Source organism: Pan troglodytes, chromosome 16 (genome assembly GCF_028858775.2).
Source record: "Pan troglodytes isolate AG18354 chromosome 16, NHGRI_mPanTro3-v2.0_pri, whole genome shotgun sequence".
In the NCBI taxonomy this organism is placed as follows: Eukaryota; Metazoa; Chordata; class Mammalia; order Primates; family Hominidae; genus Pan; species Pan troglodytes.
This window is the reverse complement of record NC_072414.2, coordinates 29,873,705-29,895,802: the sequence shown is the minus strand read 5'-3', so window position 1 is coordinate 29,895,802 and position 22,098 is coordinate 29,873,705. Positions and strand designations below refer to the sequence as shown.

Here is a 22,098-nt window from a genome sequence, read left to right as displayed (position 1 = left end):
TATTGTCCAAAGTTATTTCTAGATTCAATGCTATTCACATTAAACTACTATTGACATTTTTCACAGAATTAGAAAAAAATGATTTTAAAATTCATGTGGAACCAAAAAGAGCCCTAATAGCCAAGACAACCCTAAGCAAAAAGAACAAAGCTGGAGTCATCACGCTACCTGACTTCAAACTATATTACAAGGCTACAGTAACCAAAACAGCGTGGTACTAGTACAAAAACAGACACATAGACCAATGAAATAGAAAACTCAGAAATAACACTGCTCACCTACAACCATCTGATCTTCAATAAACCTGACAAAAACAAACAATGGGGAGAGGACTCCCTATTCAATAAATGATACTGGGAAAACTGGCTAGCCATATACAGAAAATTGAAACTGGACTGCTTCCTTACATAATATACAAAAATTAACTCAAGATGGATTATAAACTTAAATGTAAAACCCAAAATAGTAAAAACCCTAGAAGAAAATCTAGGCAATACCATGGACACAGGCATGGGCAAAGATTTCTTGATGAAAATGCCAAAAGCAATTGCAACAAAAGCAAAATTAGACAAGTGGGATATACTTAAACTAAAGAGCTTCTGCACGGGAAAATAAACTATCATCAGAGTGAGCAGACAACCTACAGAATAGGAGACAATTTTTGAAAACTATGCATCTGACAGATGTCTAATACCCAGAGTCTACAAGGAACTTAAACAAATTTACAAGAAAAAAACAACCTCACTAAAAAGTGGGCAAAGAAGATGAACAGACACTTCTCAAAAGGAGACATACATACAGCCAACAAACACACACAAAAAATTCAACATTACTGATCATTAGAGAAATGCAAATCAAAACCACAATGAAATACCATCTGACACCAGTAGAATTGCTATTATTAAAAAATCAAACAACAACAGATGCTGGTGAGGTTGCAGAGAAAAAGGCATGCCTTTACACTGTTGGTGGGAGTATAAATTCGTTCAACCATTGTGGAAGACAGTGTGGAAATTCCTCAGAGACCTAGAGGCAGAAATACCATTTGACCCAGCAATGTCATTACTGGGTATATACCCAAAGGAATATAAATCATTCTATCATAGAGACACATGCACACAAATATCATTGCAGCACTGTTCACAATAGCAAATACATGGAATCAACCTAAGTGCCCATCAATGATAGACTGGATAAAGAATATGTGATACATATACATCATGGAATACTATGCAGCCATAAAAAGGAATGATATCATGTCCTTTGCAGGGACATGGGTGGTATTGGAAGCCATTTTACTCAGCCAACTAACCCAAGAACAGAAACCCAAACACTGCATGTTCTCACTTATAAGTGGGAGCTGAATGATGAGAACACATGGACACATGCAGGGAACAACACACACTGGAGCTTGTCAGTGGGGTTGAGGTAGTGGGAAGGAGAGCATCAGGAAGAATAGCTAATAGATGCTGGGCTTAATACCTAGGTGATGGGATGATCTGTGCAGCAAACCACCATGGAACACGTTTACCTATGTAACAAACCTGCACATCCTGCACATGTACCCCTGAACTTAAAAGTTGAAGAAAAAAAAATCTAAAGATGAGGCTATGTCCTGTATTTCTGTGGCATTCTTGTTTCAAAATATTTTCTCAGTTATTTCATTGTCCTTTAACCTTCCTTGTGAGATGAAAAGAGGAATTATGATCACATTTTAGAGCAAGCCAGGCATGGTGGTGGGTGCCTGTAGTCCTAGCTACTTGGGAGGTTGAGGTGGGAGGAACCCTTGAGCCCAGGAGTTAAAGACCAGCCTGAACAACATAGTGAGACTTCATCTTTCTACTAAAAAAAATTAGAGCTGTGGAAATGAGGCTAACAGAATTTGAATTAGAAAGAAACTTTTAGGATTACAAATTTTGATCTATAGTTTGAGTAAGATTACATGGCTTGCCAAACAGTCAGTTCTCAGGCATCCTGTCTGCAAAGTTGCTCAGACATCACTAGGTCATTGAACCATCATGGGACCCTGATGAGCTTGATGTAGACAACTTTATTTTTTTCCTCTGATACATAGTTAGAAGGAATATTTTGATGAGCTGTGGGGAGAGATGGTAGGACACATTGGAGATGTCAAAAACTTGGTTCTACAGAAGTGGGTCGAGTTAATTTCAGGGATTTTGTTTACTAAGCAGAATATGCAAGCTTCGGGGCCAGAATGACTTGTTCAGTACTCTTAAGAACCATAGACATGGCCTAACATATATCCAAACATTTGGATGACCCAAACACAATGGCCAATATTTGATATTTGCTTTTAAGGAAGTGTTTAGTTCTCTTTTCTAAGTATTTATCTTGACTATCTGTAATTTCTGATGTTTGTCAACCTGGACTCTAAAGCCAATATAAATTACAAAATTAAAGCCCAACCAAAGTTTAACTTTAACCTTTTATCCTTGCTGCCACAAGACATCAAGCAGGCCAAGAGGATTGGTGCTCTGTATGAAATTGTTGTTTCCTTCAGACCTTTACATGTGTGCTGGTGGCTTTGCTATGTTAAATATGAACAGACACAAACTCTGTCATAAAGAAGCAATAGCGTTCTATGTTTTAACTCACAGGCCAATTCTGACTAGATGATGACAGATGGTGGGTGCTCTGTGTTGTGAGAGATTAGGAACCATGTGAAGATCATCAGGAAAGAGTACTGTGATTGTAGGAGATGGAAGAGGTGGTGTATGTGCCCTATATTGGCCTCTTTCTATAGAGCATACCCTCAATTAAGGTTGCTTCTTGCCTCCATTCTGAGTTCTTTTAGGTCTTCGGCTAGTTTTTTGAGAGCCTGTTATTTGTATGGCTGAATGAGAAGAAAGTAGATTGTTCCTTAGAGTCTAGTTTGTTTGTTTAGGGTTGGAATGCTCTGTAATTATAGCTGGTACTGTTCTTGGAAAATGCGCATGGCAAGATTGGGTATATATTTGGTGCCTTATAGTTTGCTGGAGATGGCTTTGAAAGGCAATGACACTGTGAGGAGCTGAAGAGAGAATGGAGTGTTTACCTCATTTTTTTGGCTGGTATGCTCTTTTTCCACAGGGTTCATGCTCACGAGTTTTGATCTATGAAGATAACAGCCAGGACAGAAATTGAACAAAGTGCACTAAAATATTCATACTACACTATGGTTATTTTAAAAAAGCTTTATATTCTAAATCTGTACTGTCCAATATTGTAACTACTGTCTACCTATAGCTATTTAAATTAATTAAAGTTAAATTAATTTCCTCAGTTGAGTACATCTTTTATGTACTCAATTGCCATATGTAGTTAGTTTTACCTACTAACTAGCACAGAAAATTCTACTGGGCAACCTTTTCTAGAATCTTGGCTTAACAGTTAAGCCATAAACCAATGTTCAGCAGGGATCTCGAGTGACTTGAAGGTGTCCTTTAGGGGCAAGGACCTACAAGTCGTAGGACCCTGGACTATATATGTAGAGAGAGAGAGGCTATATGCAGTTTTGATCTCTTGTTCTTGATCTAAGGATTTAAAAATACTTCATAAATAGAAATACTTCTTGACTGCATTAAGATTTAACTTACAGAGGGGGTCAAGAAATGGAGATTAGGTTTTTGGTTTGGATTTCTCACCATTTAGACTCTTGACAAACTCATTGTATTTTGAGGAGTGCTCTCCCATCTCTAATTTTAAATGTTCGTAGTTCAATACAGTGTACAGTTCTGATTTATGTAATGTGGTAGCTGTAGTATGAGTCTAGAGATTAGTTTCATGCCTATCCCATATGGTTGGGTGTCCATATATTTGGGGGAAGTGAGAATGGTATTAATTAAAAGGCCTTTCTGTGATATATAAGGAATACCCTACTTATCAAGGTGACTGACCACCAACTCTTTTTAAAGTACATGTTTTTACTCTTAATATCAACCCGAATAATAATGTGATAATGTGATAAAATTACGAAGGGAGATGTGTTTCTGTGGTCTTTTTAGAAGGATGGGAGAATGACTGGAAGTTTTAAGTTGGTGTGATCTACTGGGGTCAACCAGATCACTAACAGAGGGCAAAGATATGTGGCATCGGGACTCATTCAATTCCAAATAGAAATTGGTCTGAGAACTGTTTGCTCTGACTCAGGCTGAGATGGAGTTTCTACCAAAACCAGGATGTTCCTTTGCCAAAGCTCACACTTCTCTCTCAAGGAACAGAGCCTCTAGTTCTTCTTCTATTTTCTTCAATGTTTCCTGGTACTTCTTCAAAGAGAAACAAAGAAAGCCACAGTTACTACTTAGAAGGTTTAAAATTTTTCTAAGCATAATAAGCACTTGTTATTAAGTGATACCATGAATGCTTGGTATTCCCACTGCCACTTTCTCTGCTTTCATAAACCTCACCCCCCTACTACCCTTGATCTTTCACTATGCCTTACCACTGGATAGGTTTCTGGGCATCATTGACATTATAAATAGCAGAAGTGTGAATTATTAACTTAACAGCACAGAGAGTGGGAGAGCAGGGCAGGAATTCCCAGGGAGACAAAGACAGATAGAGTGATATCGATAGTGAGGTGGGGTGCTGATGACCTTAAAGTATCCTAGTAGTGCCACCTTGAACTGTTGAAATTGCTCTGGACAGTATTCTTTGAAAATCCTTGTTCTATTTCATCCTGTACCTTAATAAACCCTTTGCTATCCCTTTACCAAGAAGCTCTACCTTTATGTAGAGGGCTTGATCTTCACAGAGCTGGGTCACAATTGCATACTCCTTCATTACCTGGGAAATCAAAATTTAGTTGTAAATATATTTCGGTAAATTGCTGTAAGAACACAAGCATACTTGTTTTCTCTTGTGTCCCAGGTCCTAAATGTGGTTTTCTAATTGTTCTAAATATGTTTTCTTTTTTGCTGTACAGATAAATGTATTTCCTTTTTTTAGGGTAAAAAAGCTAAATGGGAGTTATTGGTCAAAGGTGGAATTTGGGGGCAGTTGGGAGAGGAATAGATAGATACTAATATTTGCGAGATACAAACTGTAGAGTGTATTCTGTAAAAAAGTGTCTGAAGAGAAAGCAACCTCAGGGATTGTGCTTATCTTCCTTTTCTTTACCCCTCCCTAGCCCCATCATGGTCTTGGATCTGGAACCTTAATGTAAATCAATCACTTGAGAAATAGATTGTCTGACCAAAGATCACATTTCCCTTTTTGGGGAGAAGTCACATTGAAGTTCCTGCTGTTACCTTGAGCAGCTCCTTCTCTTGGCGTGCATAGGAAGCTTCCAGCTGTTGTAACTTAACCTAAAGAAAGCAAAAGAGACTCCTAACTTGGCAAGGTAAAAGCTGTGCAGGAATGGAATGCTGTCACCAAGGTGGCCTCACGAGCTGTGAGGAGCCTCAGGGCCATGACTTCACACGTCTCCTGATGGAGGAATTAAGCCACCCAGCACCCTTTGCAGCTGCTTGGTAAACTTGCTCTTTTATATTCCTTACCTTTTAGTCTTCATCTGGTGCTAGCTTCACCCCTAAACTTCAATTCTGAGCTTCCTACTCTTACTTAGCCATTTCTCTTAAAAATAATACCAGTTTTGAAAAACTTCACTCTTCCTTTTCCTTTTAATATAGTCAGTCAGACTCTAAGGTGTTTGTTCACTCCTTTCTCCCTCCCTGTATGCCTTGCTCACCCTTTTATTTCCTTCAATACTTGGCAAAAGACCATTCTATATCAGCTGCTATGCTGGAGTGAAGCCTGTGTGTATCAGGTGGCAGGGGGTAGTACTTAGGATACAGTAGTAGACAGGATGGACCAGCTCTCCACCCTCGCAGAGCTGGCATTCTGGTAGGGAGACACAACAAATACATCTACATGATAATGGTATGTGCTATGAAGGAAAAAAAATTAATGATTAAAGATAGTGATGGTAGTGGTGGTGTGAGAGGAGGTGGTAGGTGGTTGGCAAAGGCCTCCCTGATGTGATGATACTTGAGCTAAAGCCTAAATGATAAATGCTAGCTAAATGGAGATTTGGAAGAAATATGTTCTCTGTGAAGGGTATGGCAAGGGCCAAGACCATGAGGTTATCACAGATTTGGCTTGTATGAAGGAGTTGTGTGGCCAGAGCATAAGGGAAATTGGTAGGTAGGAGACAGGGTGGGATAAGGTAGACAGGGGCTAGATTGTGCAGGGCCTTGTGGCTTCTAAAAGGATTTCGGTTCTTCTAATTGCAGTGAGAAGGCAGGAGAGGCTTGAAGTCTAAAGACACAATCTGATTCATGTTTTTAGAGAATAGCCTTTTCTGTGTCTGAAAAAAAGAATTGTTTGGGAGTGAGAGTAGAAGCAGGGAGACTGGTTGAGTGGTGACTCCTGTTGTCCAGGTAAGGGGTTATGGTGGCTTGCAAAAGGATAGTAGTAACAGAAGTGGTAGAGAGGAATGGATGCATTCGGGAGATAATTTGGTGGAAGAGCAGACATGACCATTCTTCCTTCCCTTTTCAGCTCTGCTGTTCCCACTTTGATCTAGGTGCCATTATTTCACATCCAGATTCTTCTGAGAGTTGCTTCACTCTTCAGTCAGTTACATCCAGGACCAGTTAGCCAAAGGTGCTAAGGGATATATAGTTTCAAGCCAATGGTGTGAGTCACAAAGGGTTGAATTAGGCACCCCATTAAGCTGCTGCACTGATTACTAGCATGCCAGAGGAACAGAAGCAAAAGAGATTCTGTACATTTCACAGAATTAGAGATATCACCTGATAATTCAATAAAATAGGTGGGCAAAGAGTGGTTCAAAGGATTAAACAATATTCTAGGACTCTTTAGGGCTAGCCAGCAAAATAATGGCCATTATTCTGACTAACACTAGACTTTATTCTCTATCATCTGACATAGTGAGTGCAGCCAGACTGAAAGTGTCACCACTCAATTCTGGCTGGTCTTATTTTCTGGGAAAAAGAGGTGATCTTGGAAGAAAATCAGTGTCCTGACCACTGCAATCAGATGGCAAGTGCAGTCAGGGGTCTTTATAGCTCTTCCTAATTTTGGCTCCAATTTCTTCCTGATTTCTCTCTTTCCAGATAACTTACCTGAATGAGCACAGCCAAGCAAGCTTATTTGGTGGCTTTAGACTTCCTATTTTTGTGGTCATCAAAACTAAATTGGCCAGCAGAAGATAGGGGAGTAATTCTCCATACTTTCATTTTCTATTTCTATTTTCTATGTATCCAAATTTTCAGAGGCTTCATACACACAACCAAGTGCAGGCTTTAGAGGGTAGAGAGAAGTTAGATAAGGCAAGGACAAAGATGTAATTCTAGAGAAGGTGTCAAAAAAATCAAATGACGAGTTAATGGGTGCAGCACACCAACATGGCACATGTATACCTATGTAACAAACCTGCACGTTGTGCACATGTACCCTAGAACTTAAAGTATAATAATAAAAAAAATTATCTGCTCTCTGAAGAAAAATAAAGTCTCCACAACATGGTATGTCAGTGTTGGCAAAATGGCACTTGTACCCCATGAGCATACACAAGAAATTTCTCTCTCTCTCTCATCAGATAGGTTGTGGTTGGTCTCAGGTTCTTAGCTCTGGAACACAATTAGAGACATGCCAAGCAGAGTATGATGTGCTTAGCAGGTAGTGGTCATACTAAATACTTGAGTGACTAATTGAACCCTTTTCTAGATTGGAATCCATGACAGGGTACATAAATTGCCGAGCACTCAGTAGACTTACAAATCCTAGTTCTGCCTCTATGAATTCATACATGCACCTCAGCGAGAATTTTAAATAATAATGTAAAACTCATGCAACTTTTTGAAGTTGCAGCCATCCAAAAAAGGAGACAATATTTTTTATACACAATTTCATTTAATCTTGAAACTGAGGCTGAGAGGCAGTAATTAAATTACCCAACTTCACACACCAAATTATTTTCTGTGGCTTTAAACTGGGGACTTTAACTGCCCCAAATTTTACATATGCATTTGTGCCCTGCTCTTCCTAACAGAAGAGAGAACAATAAATAAGACTAAAAAGTGACATTCCTTACCTAAGGGCAGAGAAGAATTCAGCACTCAGTGGTTCAAGCTTAAGCTTGACATGGAGGAAAACTACCAAGAATTTGTCACAACGTTGACAATGATTTCCAACTTAACAGCTTGTTTCCTGGTTACATAGCCCAACCACATTTAGGATTGTTTTTTCATTTACCTTTGTCTCTTCTAGGGCTCCATCTGGACTGCTTTGTTCACAATTGGTTATCTTTTGTGATTTCCTTGTAAGCTATAGTTTCAAATAAAAAAAATACTAAATTAAAAGGTGTAGAAGGCAAAGACTTTCTCTGGTGTGTGGAGATTAGTAACTATGGCCTTTATAAACCTTTCCAGGATATGGTCCTTTGGTAGATATTTGGTGACCTGTGGAAACATCTTTGTTCTACCTCTGTCTTCTTCTCACTAGTCTTGGCCACTGATGCTAGAGTCCACTCAAAGCAGGAATACTTTCCTGAACCCCTAATTCGCACTGGTTTACTCAGGGATACAGCCCCCTACAGTAGAAGGCTACTTTATACTCATGGGTCAGAGAGTAGGGTAGTCATTGCAAACCCCCTGTATTCTGAGGAGGTATTGAGGCATTGGAAATGGCTAGACAAGAAAAAGGAAATCCTTGGGGATTAAGTTAATTATTGTTGTTGTTGTTTAAAAGGTCTCTGTAGAAAGTAAAATTAACCTCTCACTGCAAAGGTTCCAGTCAATGACTTCAACAGAGTATCTGTTGGAATCCATTTTCTGGTGATAGAATGAAGAACCCATGAGATTACTAAATATTCCATCCATTCTTTTTCCCTCTTGCCTACAGAGAAAATCCCTAACATTTAGGTCATTAACCTTGGCCTCAGGAGAGTGGATTAGAGAGTAGTATGCACTCCATATACAGGCCTCTCTGACTTATGGGTTCCTCTATGATCACTTCCCCCAGACCTTGCCTCTTTGATGAATGGGGCTGTTGTGGGGGCACTGGAGAACACAAGTACCCCACCTCACCTTTTGTTGAAGTTCTGTTATACTGTGGACCAACGTCTCATTCTTCCTTTCCTGTGAGAGAGAAATAACAGTGTAAATCTGCCTCTGTACTCCATCTGTTCTTATTCAGTTGATTGCTGTCCATTTCACCCCAGCTATATTTTCCTGCAGTAACTTGACCTTATTTGCATAATGTCATGTGTATATTGAAATCAAACCACAGGTGAAATACAGGGATATAGATGCCCATCTGCAGGTCTTCCCAATGATTAAACATTGCCCAAGAAGCCAGACACATCCCCTTCCACGCATGGACAAATTCTATCATGACTTTTGAGATGGCTACTCTTCATGTATAAAAAGGAGAGACAAGCTTATCTGATAATTGATGAAGGATGGAATGAGGAATGCAACCTATTAAATGGCTCTTCCCAACTTCTTGCTTACAAGTCTGGCTGTTTCTTCCTCCAGCTCCTGCAAGGCTCTTTCCCTTTCCATCATGGTGCGGTTCTCCTTCTCCCACTCTTCATCTTCCACCAGGTCCTCCGTCTGAATGATCTCACTTTCCAGCCTGGACAACACAAGCACATGCCATGAGGACCCATGCTTGGCAGTTTCAGAACTGATAAAACACAGATATCAGATATAAGGGAACTTCAGGGACAGTGTACATGAATCTCAAGCTGAAAACTCTTCCTTACTGAATCCATAAAGCAGGAAGACCTGCCTGATTCCTAAGCCAAACACCCCAGTGTTCTCTCAACTCCATCTTTTAGGAATCTATTTGAAACTTGCTATGCTTCAGTGTTCAAGAGAAATGTCAAAGAATGAAGAATTAACTTTTTGCCACACAAGATAGAGGTCTCTAGAGCAAGCAGGAAAATTCAGTTTTGGTTTTGGTCCTCCACCCCTTCTTTGGATTGGGAACTTCTCTCATGAAACCTTAATACTCACCTCTGAATCTTATCTTCCCTCTCTTGGATTTTGAGAAGAAGTTTATGATTTGCTTCATCTATTCTCTGCATATGCCTTTCAAGGTCCATGTTCAAACTGATAATGTTTCTTTTTGACTGAGCCAATCTTGAGATTTCCATTTTCTCCGACCTATAGACTCAGCCCCCAAAATGAACAAGGGCCAGTTATCTCAAGATCAATAATCATCAGGCCAAAAACGGTATTTAGAACACATCTAGTTTATTAACCTTACTCTCTCTGGGGGCATACCATTTTCATTCTTGAAAAATTACATTTCTTGATCATGCTCTACAACTGTTTCGATAATTTGCAGCTCAGTCAGCAAGGGTCTTTCCCAGGCTTTCTCTTCCAAAGTGCTCAATCTAACAGTGCACCTTCACTCTGGTTTCTTGAGAAGCTTTGCTTCCTTAAATAACCCCTTGCACTGAAGAGAAATGTTTCTCTTGGCAATCTTTTCTTAGATAAACTATTCACAAAACCTGCTCATACAATACACATTTATTGAACACTTTTATCTAAGCACCTGGCATATCACTTCTGGTTGGGTCTGGCTTTCTGTAGAGCCACAAGGGGTTTCCACCAGCATGATAGGGCTTCAGTCTTTCCCTTCCTTCTCCCACCTCAACACCTCTCCCTCACTTGCCTGCTACAAAGTTTGAAATTTTTACCATGAGAGTAATTCCATTGAGCACACCCACATAGGCTCTAGGCATAGCTTTCAAAAATGCAAATATCTTTTTTGAAGTAAATTTAAATGAAATAATGGTAACTCTAGAGTATTTTGGGAAGGGTACATGGGAGGCTCTTGATATATTTTTCTTTTTCTTCTAATGTAAATTAATTCATTGGTTTGTGTTTCAATTGATTAACCACTATTAGCGTAGTGAGGCACAGAGGCTTTTGTTTTAGATAGGAATGAAGGATAATATTGGAAAGTTAAGTCCTATCTTGGAAGGGCTTGCTTGGATGGGGGATTTACAGTAATCACTTCAGGAGGGTATGGCATGCTTGGGGTAGGGTGTGGAGGTGGTTGCATAACAGGAGTAGAAGGGGAGAAGGAGGCTGGAAGATGAGGCAAGGGGTCAATAGCGAACCTGCTTTACACCTTGGTCTCTGGATATGGCTTTGCATAATCATGACTACTTAATCCAGCTGATCTTTCTTGTGTCCTTCCATTGTAGATTCCCTAAAATGCCAACAGAGATGTATCTAATGAATTGGAGAAATGGGTTCATTTATGAATACAGTAACTAGGGAAGAGTCCCAAAAAGTAGAAATCAAATTAAGTTAACTCATTTTCTCCCTCTAATCCCCACATTTTAACCATGACAAAACTCAGCCCTTTGATTCTTCTGCCTGTGTTCTGATTATACCCTATTAAAGATACAGTCAGGATACAGAGATAGTGCTGGAATATACGTCCTATTAATAGATATAGTCAGAGATGGTTTATCAACATAAAACCCTGTGGAAGTTTATACAAGACAATATAAAGAAATAGAGATAATCAATAAGTCTCTTTTTGCTCTAGGCCAGTTGCTTTCCATAAAGCCCCATGGGCATGGATGTAGGTTTACAATATCCCTGAAAAATAATCTTTGCTCTCTATCTTTGCTTATGCCAGAATTTCCAGATATTAAGATCTTTAGTATTAAAGAGGGCTCAGAAAACCAAGTATATGTAAATCATTTGTCTCTCCCTTCCCCTTAGTTTCTTTTTTTCCCCTTTATTTCTTCTACAAACTCTACCTCCCCCTTTTGGTGTGTCTTGTCTTCCTGATCCTTCCCTAGTCAATTAGCTTCTGAGGAGTCTAATCTTTCTCCACTGGAACTATCCAATAGAATCTCAGAACATTCTGAGAAGTCATGACTTTTCTTTTGACATAGGATGGGCGGGGCAACATGTCATAGTGGGGTGGGTGGCAATGGTTTCTCATCATTTGTGTAGAGTCCGGAGCCTAGATAAGTGTGTGGATTTCATGGCCAAGTCTACCCTGGATAGCAGTAGATTCAATGGATTTGATTTCTGGGCTGTTTGAAGGGGCAACCTCTATCTTTTATTTCTCTGGCAGATAAAGCTCTCTTCCTGCCTCAGTGTGACTAAAATGGAAAGTCTAGGTCTTTTGGCCAGCAGTCTAATTTCATCATGTAGCCAACTAACTACTCATTCATTCAACAAACAGTGAAACACTGAATGAACACGATGTGTATCTTCTAGGCTCTGTTCTAAGCACTGGAGGGAAAGAATGAACAAAGCAGCCAAAAGCCCTTGACCTCATGAAGTTTATATTCTAAGATGTGTGTGTGTGTGTGTGTGCACGCGTGTGTGTAGGGGGGACTGGTAACACAATCAATAAAATAAATAAAATTATTTTTACTTGATATGATAAAAGAGGAGACTGCTGAAATTTTACCCCAAAGAGTTAAAGAAACCAGTGACTAACAAATTCTTGAGCTTGCAGAATAGCAGATAAGAAAATAAACAACTTGCTGAAATGCTGAAACTCCCTCTATTTGAGAGATTTCAAAACAAAAAACCTGGCTGAAATTGGTTGGAACCAATAAGGCCAACTGGAGTCTGTGCAGAACAAGCTTACTGATGTCACAGCTTGAATTTCCACTACATGTTTTATACCAATTTCCCCTGAATTTGCACATGGGACCCATAAGGAGGCATGAAGAGATAATCGTGCACACCTGAGGACTTTCCAGACCTCCCCTTTTCTTCTACCAGTCATTTGCTAATTCCAGAATCCACTCCCTAAACCTTTTCTAATAAAAGTACTGCCTGAGAACCAGCACAGGGAGACAGATTTGAGTTGGATTCCTGTGTCCTTGTTAGTAGACCTACAGTAAAAAGCCTTTTTTTTCTCACAAACCTTGTGTCATAGTATTGGCTTCCAGCACATTGGGCAGTGACACTCTTTTGCTTGGTAACACTGCCATGAGGAAACATAAACAGGTGAAGGAGGTAAGAGTGAGGAGGTTGTTGCAAGTATAATTAGGGTGGCGCAGAAAAAGCGACTGAGCATTCTCAGACCCGTTAAGTGGGGTGTAGATGTGGTAAGAAGCTTGGTGGACAAGAGAAGCCCTCCAGTTGTGCTGAGATGGACACAGAGTCCAGCAGATCTAGGAGCATGAAGGGAAGGCATGAAAACCCAAAGCTTTTCCTGTGATGCTTCCTGGGTACCTAGCTCTTCCTTGTACCTGCCACCATCTTAGGAAAGAGCAGCACTCTGGAGAGGGAGAATCTCCTTAAAAGACTGAGAAATTACCTGAAAGAGAATTTTAAATTGGAAAATTTTATGATGTCTCAAACTGGCTTTATTGAGTCTTTTCTGCCAACTTTAGGAACAAGAGCTGGAGGGGAAGGTATGATCAGTTGCAGAATCTAAAGAATATAGTTCTGCATACCTGAAGCTATGTACCTTTGATAAGATTCTGTACCATTGTAACTTTTTGTGTATGCAAGTCACGGAAACTTGTGAAGTTTTGGATCTCTACTTAGTAAGGACCACATTGAGTTGATTTGTGAGCCAGAGTGACTTCTTAACATACTGTAGTTTCCAATAAACTATTTGTAAAATTAATGGCCTCTGATGACCCCCATTACCATCTCCCTTCTTCCTGAAAGAAGGCATTTCATTGCTTTATGAAGCTGTACACAGAAGAGTAATTAAGTAACAATTCAGGCCAATGGCCTCTCCCAGGAATTAATGGTAGGGAGAGTTCATTAACCCCAGCTGGTTATAGCTTCTGCAGGAAATGCCCTGGACCAAGGTTATCGAAGCTGTTAATGGATTGGACAGGGACTTTAACTGGGATAAAAATAAAGCTCGATCTCCTTCCTGGGGAGCTTTTCTCCTTGAGGGGCTACCGAAGGCAAGCTGGTATGAGCAGCAGAACCCCAAGCTTGAGGCCTTGTGTGGGATGAGGACAACAGATTGCTATCACTGGGGATTGTTAAGTCAAGGTAAAAATAGGGCCTTGGGGGCAAATTAAGGTGTTTGATATAAGCCTTCCTGCTATTCGGGAGATGGTTTGATTAACACCCAGCGCAGCTTTAGAGCAGCTGTTTTTGCCTTGTTAACTTTTCGGTGCCATGCTTTGCCCCACTCTGTGGAGTTGCTGAGAGACCCCATCCCTATAAAAGCATTCAAAGATTTTATCTTATAAGCATTATAATTTTCAGTGTAAGCAAAATATAAAAAAACTTATATTTTGACCCTTTATAAATCAGTATTCAAAATAAAAAATATAAGAAAAATAAGGACAAGAGGGAATAACTATCTCGTTGGGATTAAAAGGCAATATTAAAAAATCTCCCATATGTATGACTGTACCCAGAACATTTTCTGACTCATTCTTCTGGAAGGCTGGAAAAGTGCAACAGGAAAAGGGAATTTTCTCGATTATAACATGGAGATGCTACTATGGAGCAGTTATGTATGTATGCTTCATATTAGTAACTTTTTTTAAATTTGTTTTTGATGAGGTCATTTCATCAGAGGTAACCAATGCTTGGTCGCTGCTTTAATCACCCTTTGCTTTATTTTAAATTTGCTTCCCTAACTTTTATCTTTAAAATTTGCAATTAGTTAGTGATAATTAAATGGAGGATTCCTAAAAAAGAATAACCGGAATAACTTACATGCAAAGTCTTATAAAAAATTTACACTGACTTCCAATGTAACTTTATACTCTTTCCTCAAGTCTTCCAGCTCTGTGTTCTTTCTGCCATATATAGAAAACACAATAATTTAATTTTTTTTAGTCTTATTTGATAATTGTAGAGAATCTTCCATACATTGAGACTTTGGGGCATCTTTTGTTTAACCAAAGTAATATTGTGCTGAGATAGTCATGCTGTAAATGACATCATTAACTTAGCTTTGGCTACATACCTATCATTCTTTTGTTTAACAAATATTTTTATTGAGCATCTATTATGTACTGACCTAGATAATGGGATAACTCATGGATGACTACTCAGTTTCATAAGGGAGACAGACATGTACACAGTATGGCCTTACAATGTGATAAATGTCATACTGAAGAAAGGTAGAAAGTGCTTTGGAATACAGAGAAGAAACATCAAGCTTTAAGTGATTTGGGTAAGCTTCCATGAGAAGGCAACTTTGGGTTAAGTTAATCCTAAAGGAAGGGAATAACTTTACCAGATAATGCAAAGGACATGGTAAGAGGAGGAAAACAACAGGTTCAAAGGCACAGTATGCTCAGTGTACAATAAAGAAGTCACTGTCGTTTCTGTCTAGAGCAGTGCATACCAATGTGTGTTACATGAACAACTAGTGGTATAACATGACACAGAGATCAACTTTTTAATTTTAAAAAGTTAATTTCAAGAGTAATAGTCAAATATTTAGTAAAATTGAAAGCAGCACATTAAAACTTGACTAAAAGACATTGCTTAGCATGAGGATAATTTTAAGTAAAACCATTGCTTGGTTTATAGAAAAATATTAAGTTGATAGCAATTCTGGGGGAACGAGAATGTAGCCAACACCGTGAAGGTGGTGTGTGAGTGGCTGAAGTCTGGGAAACAGCTCTAAGAGTGTATGTGGCATGGCATGGTGGGGAAGAAACAGCTATGTTGGCTGAGGAGCACCACGTGTGTGTGCTGCAGACTTTAGGTTTCACCTTGAAAGCTCCTGAAGAGGCATTTGAGACTTCTAAGAAGAGTGGTAAAATCATTGTCTTTGAGAAAGATAACTCAGGGGCAGTGAAGGATGGATATAAAGGAGTCCTCTCCTTACCCCCGTGCTTGTCTATGCTATGCATTCAGATTAGATGTCTGAGGGGAGATGTATTACATTTATAATGGAGGCTCAAGTTTTTTTTCTTTCCTCCAACCAAAAAGAGTACACTTGGAAATTTATTTTTGTTTGTTATCTTTTCTTTTTTTTCCTTTGTTTTTAATTGACGCATAATAATTCTATACATGTATACAAGTTTTTACCATGGATTTTTTCCTATTGAAAACAGTATATTGGAAGTTTTCCCCCTTTATATTATTGATACTCTGGTTGGTTTTTAAAGGCAATACTGAGTGTTTTTCTACATGCAGTTTGACAGGTCTGTCAAACTGTCAGTGAGAGTTTTTACCTCTGACTCCCTAACTTTGACCTGATGATATAATCATTGGCTGAACAAGTGCTCGTCCATAGATTGTTTGGTCTCCCATTGTTCTTTAAATTTATTTATCTTTTCCACGGGACTAATTCTTCCTCCAAATGGAAACTTGGAAATCCCATGACATTTTCTGGTTGCTTCCAGTCACAGATCAATGTTCCAGTTCAATAATCAAGAAATCTGATATCATGCAGTAGTCAAAACTCTGAACTTGGTATAGAGTTGAGTATTCAACCCTCTGGCAGCTGAGGTGTACTATAGGCAGAAAAGCTGTAACTGAGGAAGGGGGCTTTGTTTATTTATCTCTTTCCACATGGAGCACATCTGCTCTTCCCTCCCACCAAGCTTGCTATGATGATGAACATATACCTACTACATAGGAGAGGGAAGGGGACTTAAAGTTCTTACTTGCTCTTATAGATGTTTTGGAGGTTGCCCAACCAGTATCTTGGTGTAACTGGGATCTGTAGCCTTGACCTGGGCAGTAGCATGTCTAATCTAGCTCTTCACTTGCTTCTCTACTAACCGCAAGACTTTTGTCATTTTGTCAGCATCCCTTTGCTGGTCTCTTGCCCTTTTAGGTGACCATGATTGGCCACATAATTTTCAAGACCCAGTGCAAAATAAAATTGCAGGGCCCCTTGCTCAGAAATGATTAAGAATTTCAAGCCAGGGAAAACAGAACATTAAATTAAGCACAGATTCCTTTTGAATGTAGTTCCCTGTGTAACTGCACAAGTTCCATGTCCATGAAGTTGGCCCTGCAGGTGGGCTTCATGAATAAGACCTTGACAGTCCTTTGCAGGAAAGGCACACTCACATATTCTTTGTCTCTAAACAGCTCTGGAATGCAGACCAATTCCCAGTTTTTCACTCTGATGTCAAAGCTGTTAGCTGATCTGTATCAAGCCCTTGGACTTTTCAGAGGAGAGTCAGATAGCAGTACCCAGTGTTCACTGGGATTTAGAGGAAATATAGTAACATGTCCTAGTGGGCTTTCTTAAACCTTTTATCTTGTATTAGTTTTCTATGCCACTATGACAGATTACCACAAGTCTTGTGACTTAGCACAATGCAAATCTACTATTGCACAGTTTTGGAGGTCAGAAGTCTGAGATGGCTGTCACTGGGTGATATGGTTAGGCTTTTTGTCCCCACCAGAATCTCATCTTGAATTGTAATCCCCATAATCCCCACGTGTCAGGGGAGAGAATGAGTGGAGATAATTGAATCATAGGGGCTATTTCCCCCATGCGGTTCTTATGATATCGAGGGAGTTCTCATGAGATCTGATGGTTTTACAAGGGGTTCTTCCCCCTTCACTCAGCACTTCTCCTTCCTGCGGCCTTGTAAAAGAAGGCGCCTTGCTTCCCCTTTGCCTTCTGCCATGATTGTAAGTTCCTGAAGCCTCCCCGGCCATGCTGGACTGTGAGCCAATTAAACCTCTATCCTTTATAAATTACCCAGTCTCAGGTGGTTTTTAATAGCAGTGTGAAAACAGACTAATACACTGGGGTAAAATCAAGGCATTGGCAGAGCTGCATTCTTTCTGGAGGCTCTAGGAAAGAATCTATTTTCTTGCCAGTTATAGCTTCTAAAGGCCACCTGCATTCCTAGTGTGTGGCCCTGTCATTCATCTTTGCAGCCAGGAGTATGGAATCTTCAAATCTCTCTGGGACTCTCTCACCTTTACATCCATTGGCATATTGCTTCTCTCACTCTGACCCTCCTGCCTCCCTTTTATAAAAACCTTTATGATTACATCTGGTCCATCTGGTTAATCTAGGACAATCTCTGCCTTTAAAGATGCTTAATCACATCTGCAGAGACTCTTTTTACCATGTAAGGTATATTTATAGGCTGTGAAGATTAGGATGTAAACATGTTTAGAAGCTCTTTACTTAGCCTACCTCACTTACCTTGCGTAGCGAGAGCAGGTCTCCCATCCTTCCTTTTGGTCCTCTTGTCTCTCTAGGTTTGGAGGGGTAGCCCTTGCACCTTTCCCTTTGGAGCTATAGAGTCACAGCACAGCCCTCTGAAGAGATTGCTCTTCTAATCTTGGCTCAACTTTGTTTATTACATTTTTTAGAAAAAATTATTTTTGATCGATAAATCATAATTGTATACATTTATGAGGTACAGTGTAATGTTTTGATATATGTATATAATGTGATATGATTAATTCAAACTGATTAGCTTATCCATCACCTCACTTACCTGTCATTTTTTATAGTGAGACATCTAAAATGGAGTCTTTTAGTTATTTTGAAATATGTATTACTATTGACTATAGTCACCCTACTGTGCAATAAATCTCAAAATATATTTCTCCTGTCTGTCTGAAACTTTGTACCCTTTAATCAACAACTTCCTATTCCCTCTTTTCCCACCCCCAGCCTCTGGTAACCATCATTCTACTCTCCAATTCTGTGAGTTCAACTTTATTAAATTCCACATATAAGGGAGATCATGTGGTATTTGTCTTTCTGTCCTGACTAGTTTCACTTAGCAAAATGTCCTACGGATTCATCTATGTTGTTGAAAATGACAAGGTTTCCTTCTTTTTTAAGGCGCAATAATGTCTCATTGTGTGTGTGTGTGTGTGTGTGTGTGTGTATCACATTTTCTTTATCCAGTCATCTGTTGATAGACACTTAGGTTGTTTCCATAATTTGGCTTTTCTGAATAGTGCTGCAATGAACATGGAGTAGTACAAATATCCCTTTAATATATTGATTTCAGTTCCTTTGGCTATATACCCACACATGGGATTATGGATAATATAGTAGTTCTATTTTTAGTTTTTTGAGAAACTTTGACACTATTTTCCACAATAACTGTACTAATTTACATTTCTCACCAATAATGTTTAAAAGTTTCTGTTTCTCTGCACCCTCTTCAGTGTGTATCTCTTATCTTTTTGATAAAAGCCATTCTAACAGGTGTAGGGTGATTCTTATTTGCATTTCCCTAATGAGGAGTAATGCTGAGCATTTTCTCATGCACTTATTGACCATTTTTAAGTCTTCTTTTGAGAAATGCATGTTCACATCTCTGCGCATTTTTTATTATCTTTCTTTGTGTGTGTGGTGGTCTGTTCAGATTTTCTATTTTCTCATGACTCAGTTGTGGTAGCTTGTATGTGCCTAAGAATTTATCTGTTTCTTCTAGGTTATAACATCTGTTAGTATAAAATTATTCATGGTAGTTTCTTATGATCATTTATGTTTTGGTGGTATCAGCTGTAATGTCTCCTCTTTCATTTATAATTTCTATCTTAACTTCCTAGTTAGTATAGCTAAAGGTTTGTCAATTGTGTTTATCTTTTCCAAAAAAAAAAAAATCCTAACTCTTGGCTTCATTAATTTTTTTCTGTTGTTTTCCTGATCTCTATTTTATTTATTTCTTCTCTGATCTTGGTTATTTCCTTCCTTATGCTAATTTTGGGCTTAGTTCGTTCTTCCTTTTGCTAGTTCCTTGAAGTGTGATGTTAAATCTAAGATTGTTTATTTGTGATCTTTCTTTTTTTATCTTGAGACACCTCACTCTGTTGCCCAGGCTGGAGTGCAGTGGCACAATTTTGACTCATTGCAACCTCAAGCTCCCAGGTTCAAGTGATCCTTTCACCTCAGCCTCCCAAGTAGCTGGGACTACAGGGCACACACCACCATGGCCAGGTAATTTTTGTATTTTTGATAGAGGTGGGGTTTTGCCATGTTGCCCAGGCTAGTCTCAAACTCCTGGGCTCAAGCAATCCACCAGCCTTGGCCTCTCAAAGTGCTGGGTCATAGGTGTGAGCCACCGCAACTGGCCCCTTCTTTTTTTGATATAGATGTTTATCACCATAAATTTCTCTCTTAGAAATGCTTTTGCTCCATCTCAAATGTTTTGGTATGTTGTGTTTCCAGTTTAGTTTGTCTCAAGGTAATATTGATTTCATTTTTTATTTGTTCTGCGACCTATTGTTTGTTTAGGAGCGTGTTGTTTAAGTTCCACATATTTGTGTATCTTCCAAGATTTCTCCTGTTACTGATTTCTAGTTTTATGCCATTGTGATCTAAAAAGATATTTAGTATGATTTAAATCATCTTATATTTGTTCAGTCTTGTTTTGTGGACTAACATATGACCTAGCCTGGAGAATGTTCCATGTGCGCTTGAGAAAAATGGGTGTTTTGCTGCTGTTGGATGGAATGTTCTGTGTATGTCTATTAGGTCTGTTTGATCTAAAGTGCAACTCAAGTCTAATCTTCTTTCCTGATTTTCTGTCAAGATGATCTGTCCATTTTTGAAACTAGGATATTGAGGCCCCCTACTATTACAGTATTGAAATTGATCTTTCCCTTCAGATCATTCAATAATTGCTTCATATATTTAGGTGCTATGATGTTGGGTGCCTATATATTTACAATTGTTGGGTGTTCATGGTGAACTAACACCTTCATTATGTGTAATAACCTTTTTTGCCTCTTTTTATGGTTTCTTACTTAAACACTACTTTGATATAAGTATAGCTCCCCTTACTCTCTTTTGGTTTCTATTTGTGTGGAATATCATTTTCCATCTCTTTACTTTCAGTCTGTGTTCTTACTAGTAAAGTAGGTCTTTTGTAGACAGCATATGGTTGGATTTTTTAAAAAATCTATTTAGCCATTTGGTCTTTTTATTAGAGAATTTAATCTAATTTCATTCAAGGTAATTATTGATAAGTAAGAACATACTACTGCCATTTTGTAATTTGTTTTCTGATTCTGTTGTAGATGGTTTTTTTTCTTCCTCTCTTGCTGTCTTCCTGTGTGGTGTGATGATTTTCCATGTCGATGTGCTTTGAGTCCTTTCCTTTTATATTTTGTGTAACTACTATAGGTTTTGTTTTGTGGTTACCGAGAGGCTTACCTAAAATACCTTATCCTTAAAGCAAGCTAGTTTAAGATGACAACTACTTGTCTTTAATCACAATAAAAGACTCTAACACTTTCACCCTTTGCTACCTTTTATGATTTTGATGTCAAAATATACATTTGTTTTTGTAATTTGCACTCCTTTACAACTTGTGGTAGCTACAGTTGTTTTTAATACTTCTTTCTTTTAAACCTCCTAGTAGGGATAAAATTGTTTGCACACATTCTTACGGAATAAGAGAATTCTGAGTATGGCTATGTATTACTTACACCATAGAGGTTTTATTTTACTTTATATGTTTTTTGTTATTAATTAGCAGATTTTCATTTCAGCTTAAAGAACTAAAGAACTCTGTTTAGTAATTCCTGTAAAAAGGCCTAATTGTGATGAACTCTTTTAATTTTTTGTTGTTGTTGTTGTTTTCTGGGAAATTTTAATTTCCCTCTCATTTCTGAAGGACAGCTTTTCTGAGTAAAAAAATTCGTGTTGGCATGTTATTTTCCTTCAACACTTTTTTTTTTATACTTTAAGTTCTGGGATACATGTATCAGAATGTGCAGGTTTGTTACATAGGTATACACGTGCCATGATGGTTTGCTGCACCTATCAACTTGTCATCTACGTTAGGTATTTCTCCTAATCTTATCCCTCCCTTAGACCTCAACCCCCTGACAGGCCCTGGTGTGTGATGTTCCCCTCCCTGTGTCCATGTGTTCTCATTATTCAACTCCCACTTGTGAGTGAGAACATGTGGTATTTGGTTTTCTGTTCCTGTGTTAGTTTACTGAGAATAATGGTTTCTAGCTTCATCCATGTCCCTGCAAAGGACATGAACTCATCCTTTTTTATGGCTGCATCATATTCCATGATGTATATGTGCCACATTTTCTTAATCCAGTCTATCATTGATGGGTATTTGGGTTGGTTCCAAGTCTTTGCTATTGTGAAGAGTGCTGCAATAAACAAATGTGTGCATGTGTCTTTATAGTAGAATGATTTGTAATCCTTTGGGCATATACCCAGTAATGGGATTGCTGG

The 22,098-nt window shown here is 38.8% G+C and overlaps 1 protein-coding gene and 1 long non-coding RNA gene across 3 annotated transcripts in view; one reads left to right on the top strand and one right to left on the bottom strand.

Moving 5' to 3' along the window:
- TMCO5A (transmembrane and coiled-coil domains 5A) overlaps window positions 1–11,889 on the bottom strand; it is a 33,499-nt gene extending 21,610 nt beyond the window's left edge. For both annotated transcript variants that reach the window (XM_510291.7, XM_009428772.3), the window contains exons 1-10: window positions 11,756–11,889; window positions 11,102–11,193; window positions 9,987–10,136; window positions 9,480–9,603; window positions 9,054–9,104; window positions 8,221–8,292; window positions 5,250–5,306; window positions 4,726–4,785; window positions 4,201–4,265; window positions 3,056–3,113 (exon numbers count right to left, since the gene is read on the bottom strand). In XM_510291.7, coding sequence (XP_510291.2) covers window positions 3,056–3,113; window positions 4,201–4,265; window positions 4,726–4,785; window positions 5,250–5,306; window positions 8,221–8,292; window positions 9,054–9,104; window positions 9,480–9,603; window positions 9,987–10,126 — 627 coding nt within the window. In that variant the 5' untranslated portion in view covers window positions 10,127–10,136; window positions 11,102–11,193; window positions 11,756–11,889. The remainder of the gene's footprint in view (window positions 1–3,055; window positions 3,114–4,200; window positions 4,266–4,725; window positions 4,786–5,249; window positions 5,307–8,220; window positions 8,293–9,053; window positions 9,105–9,479; window positions 9,604–9,986; window positions 10,137–11,101; window positions 11,194–11,755) is intronic.
- Window positions 1–22,098, top strand: part of LOC107968588 (uncharacterized) — a 169,045-nt gene that overhangs the window by 126,939 nt on the left and 20,008 nt on the right. The window lies entirely within an intron of this gene.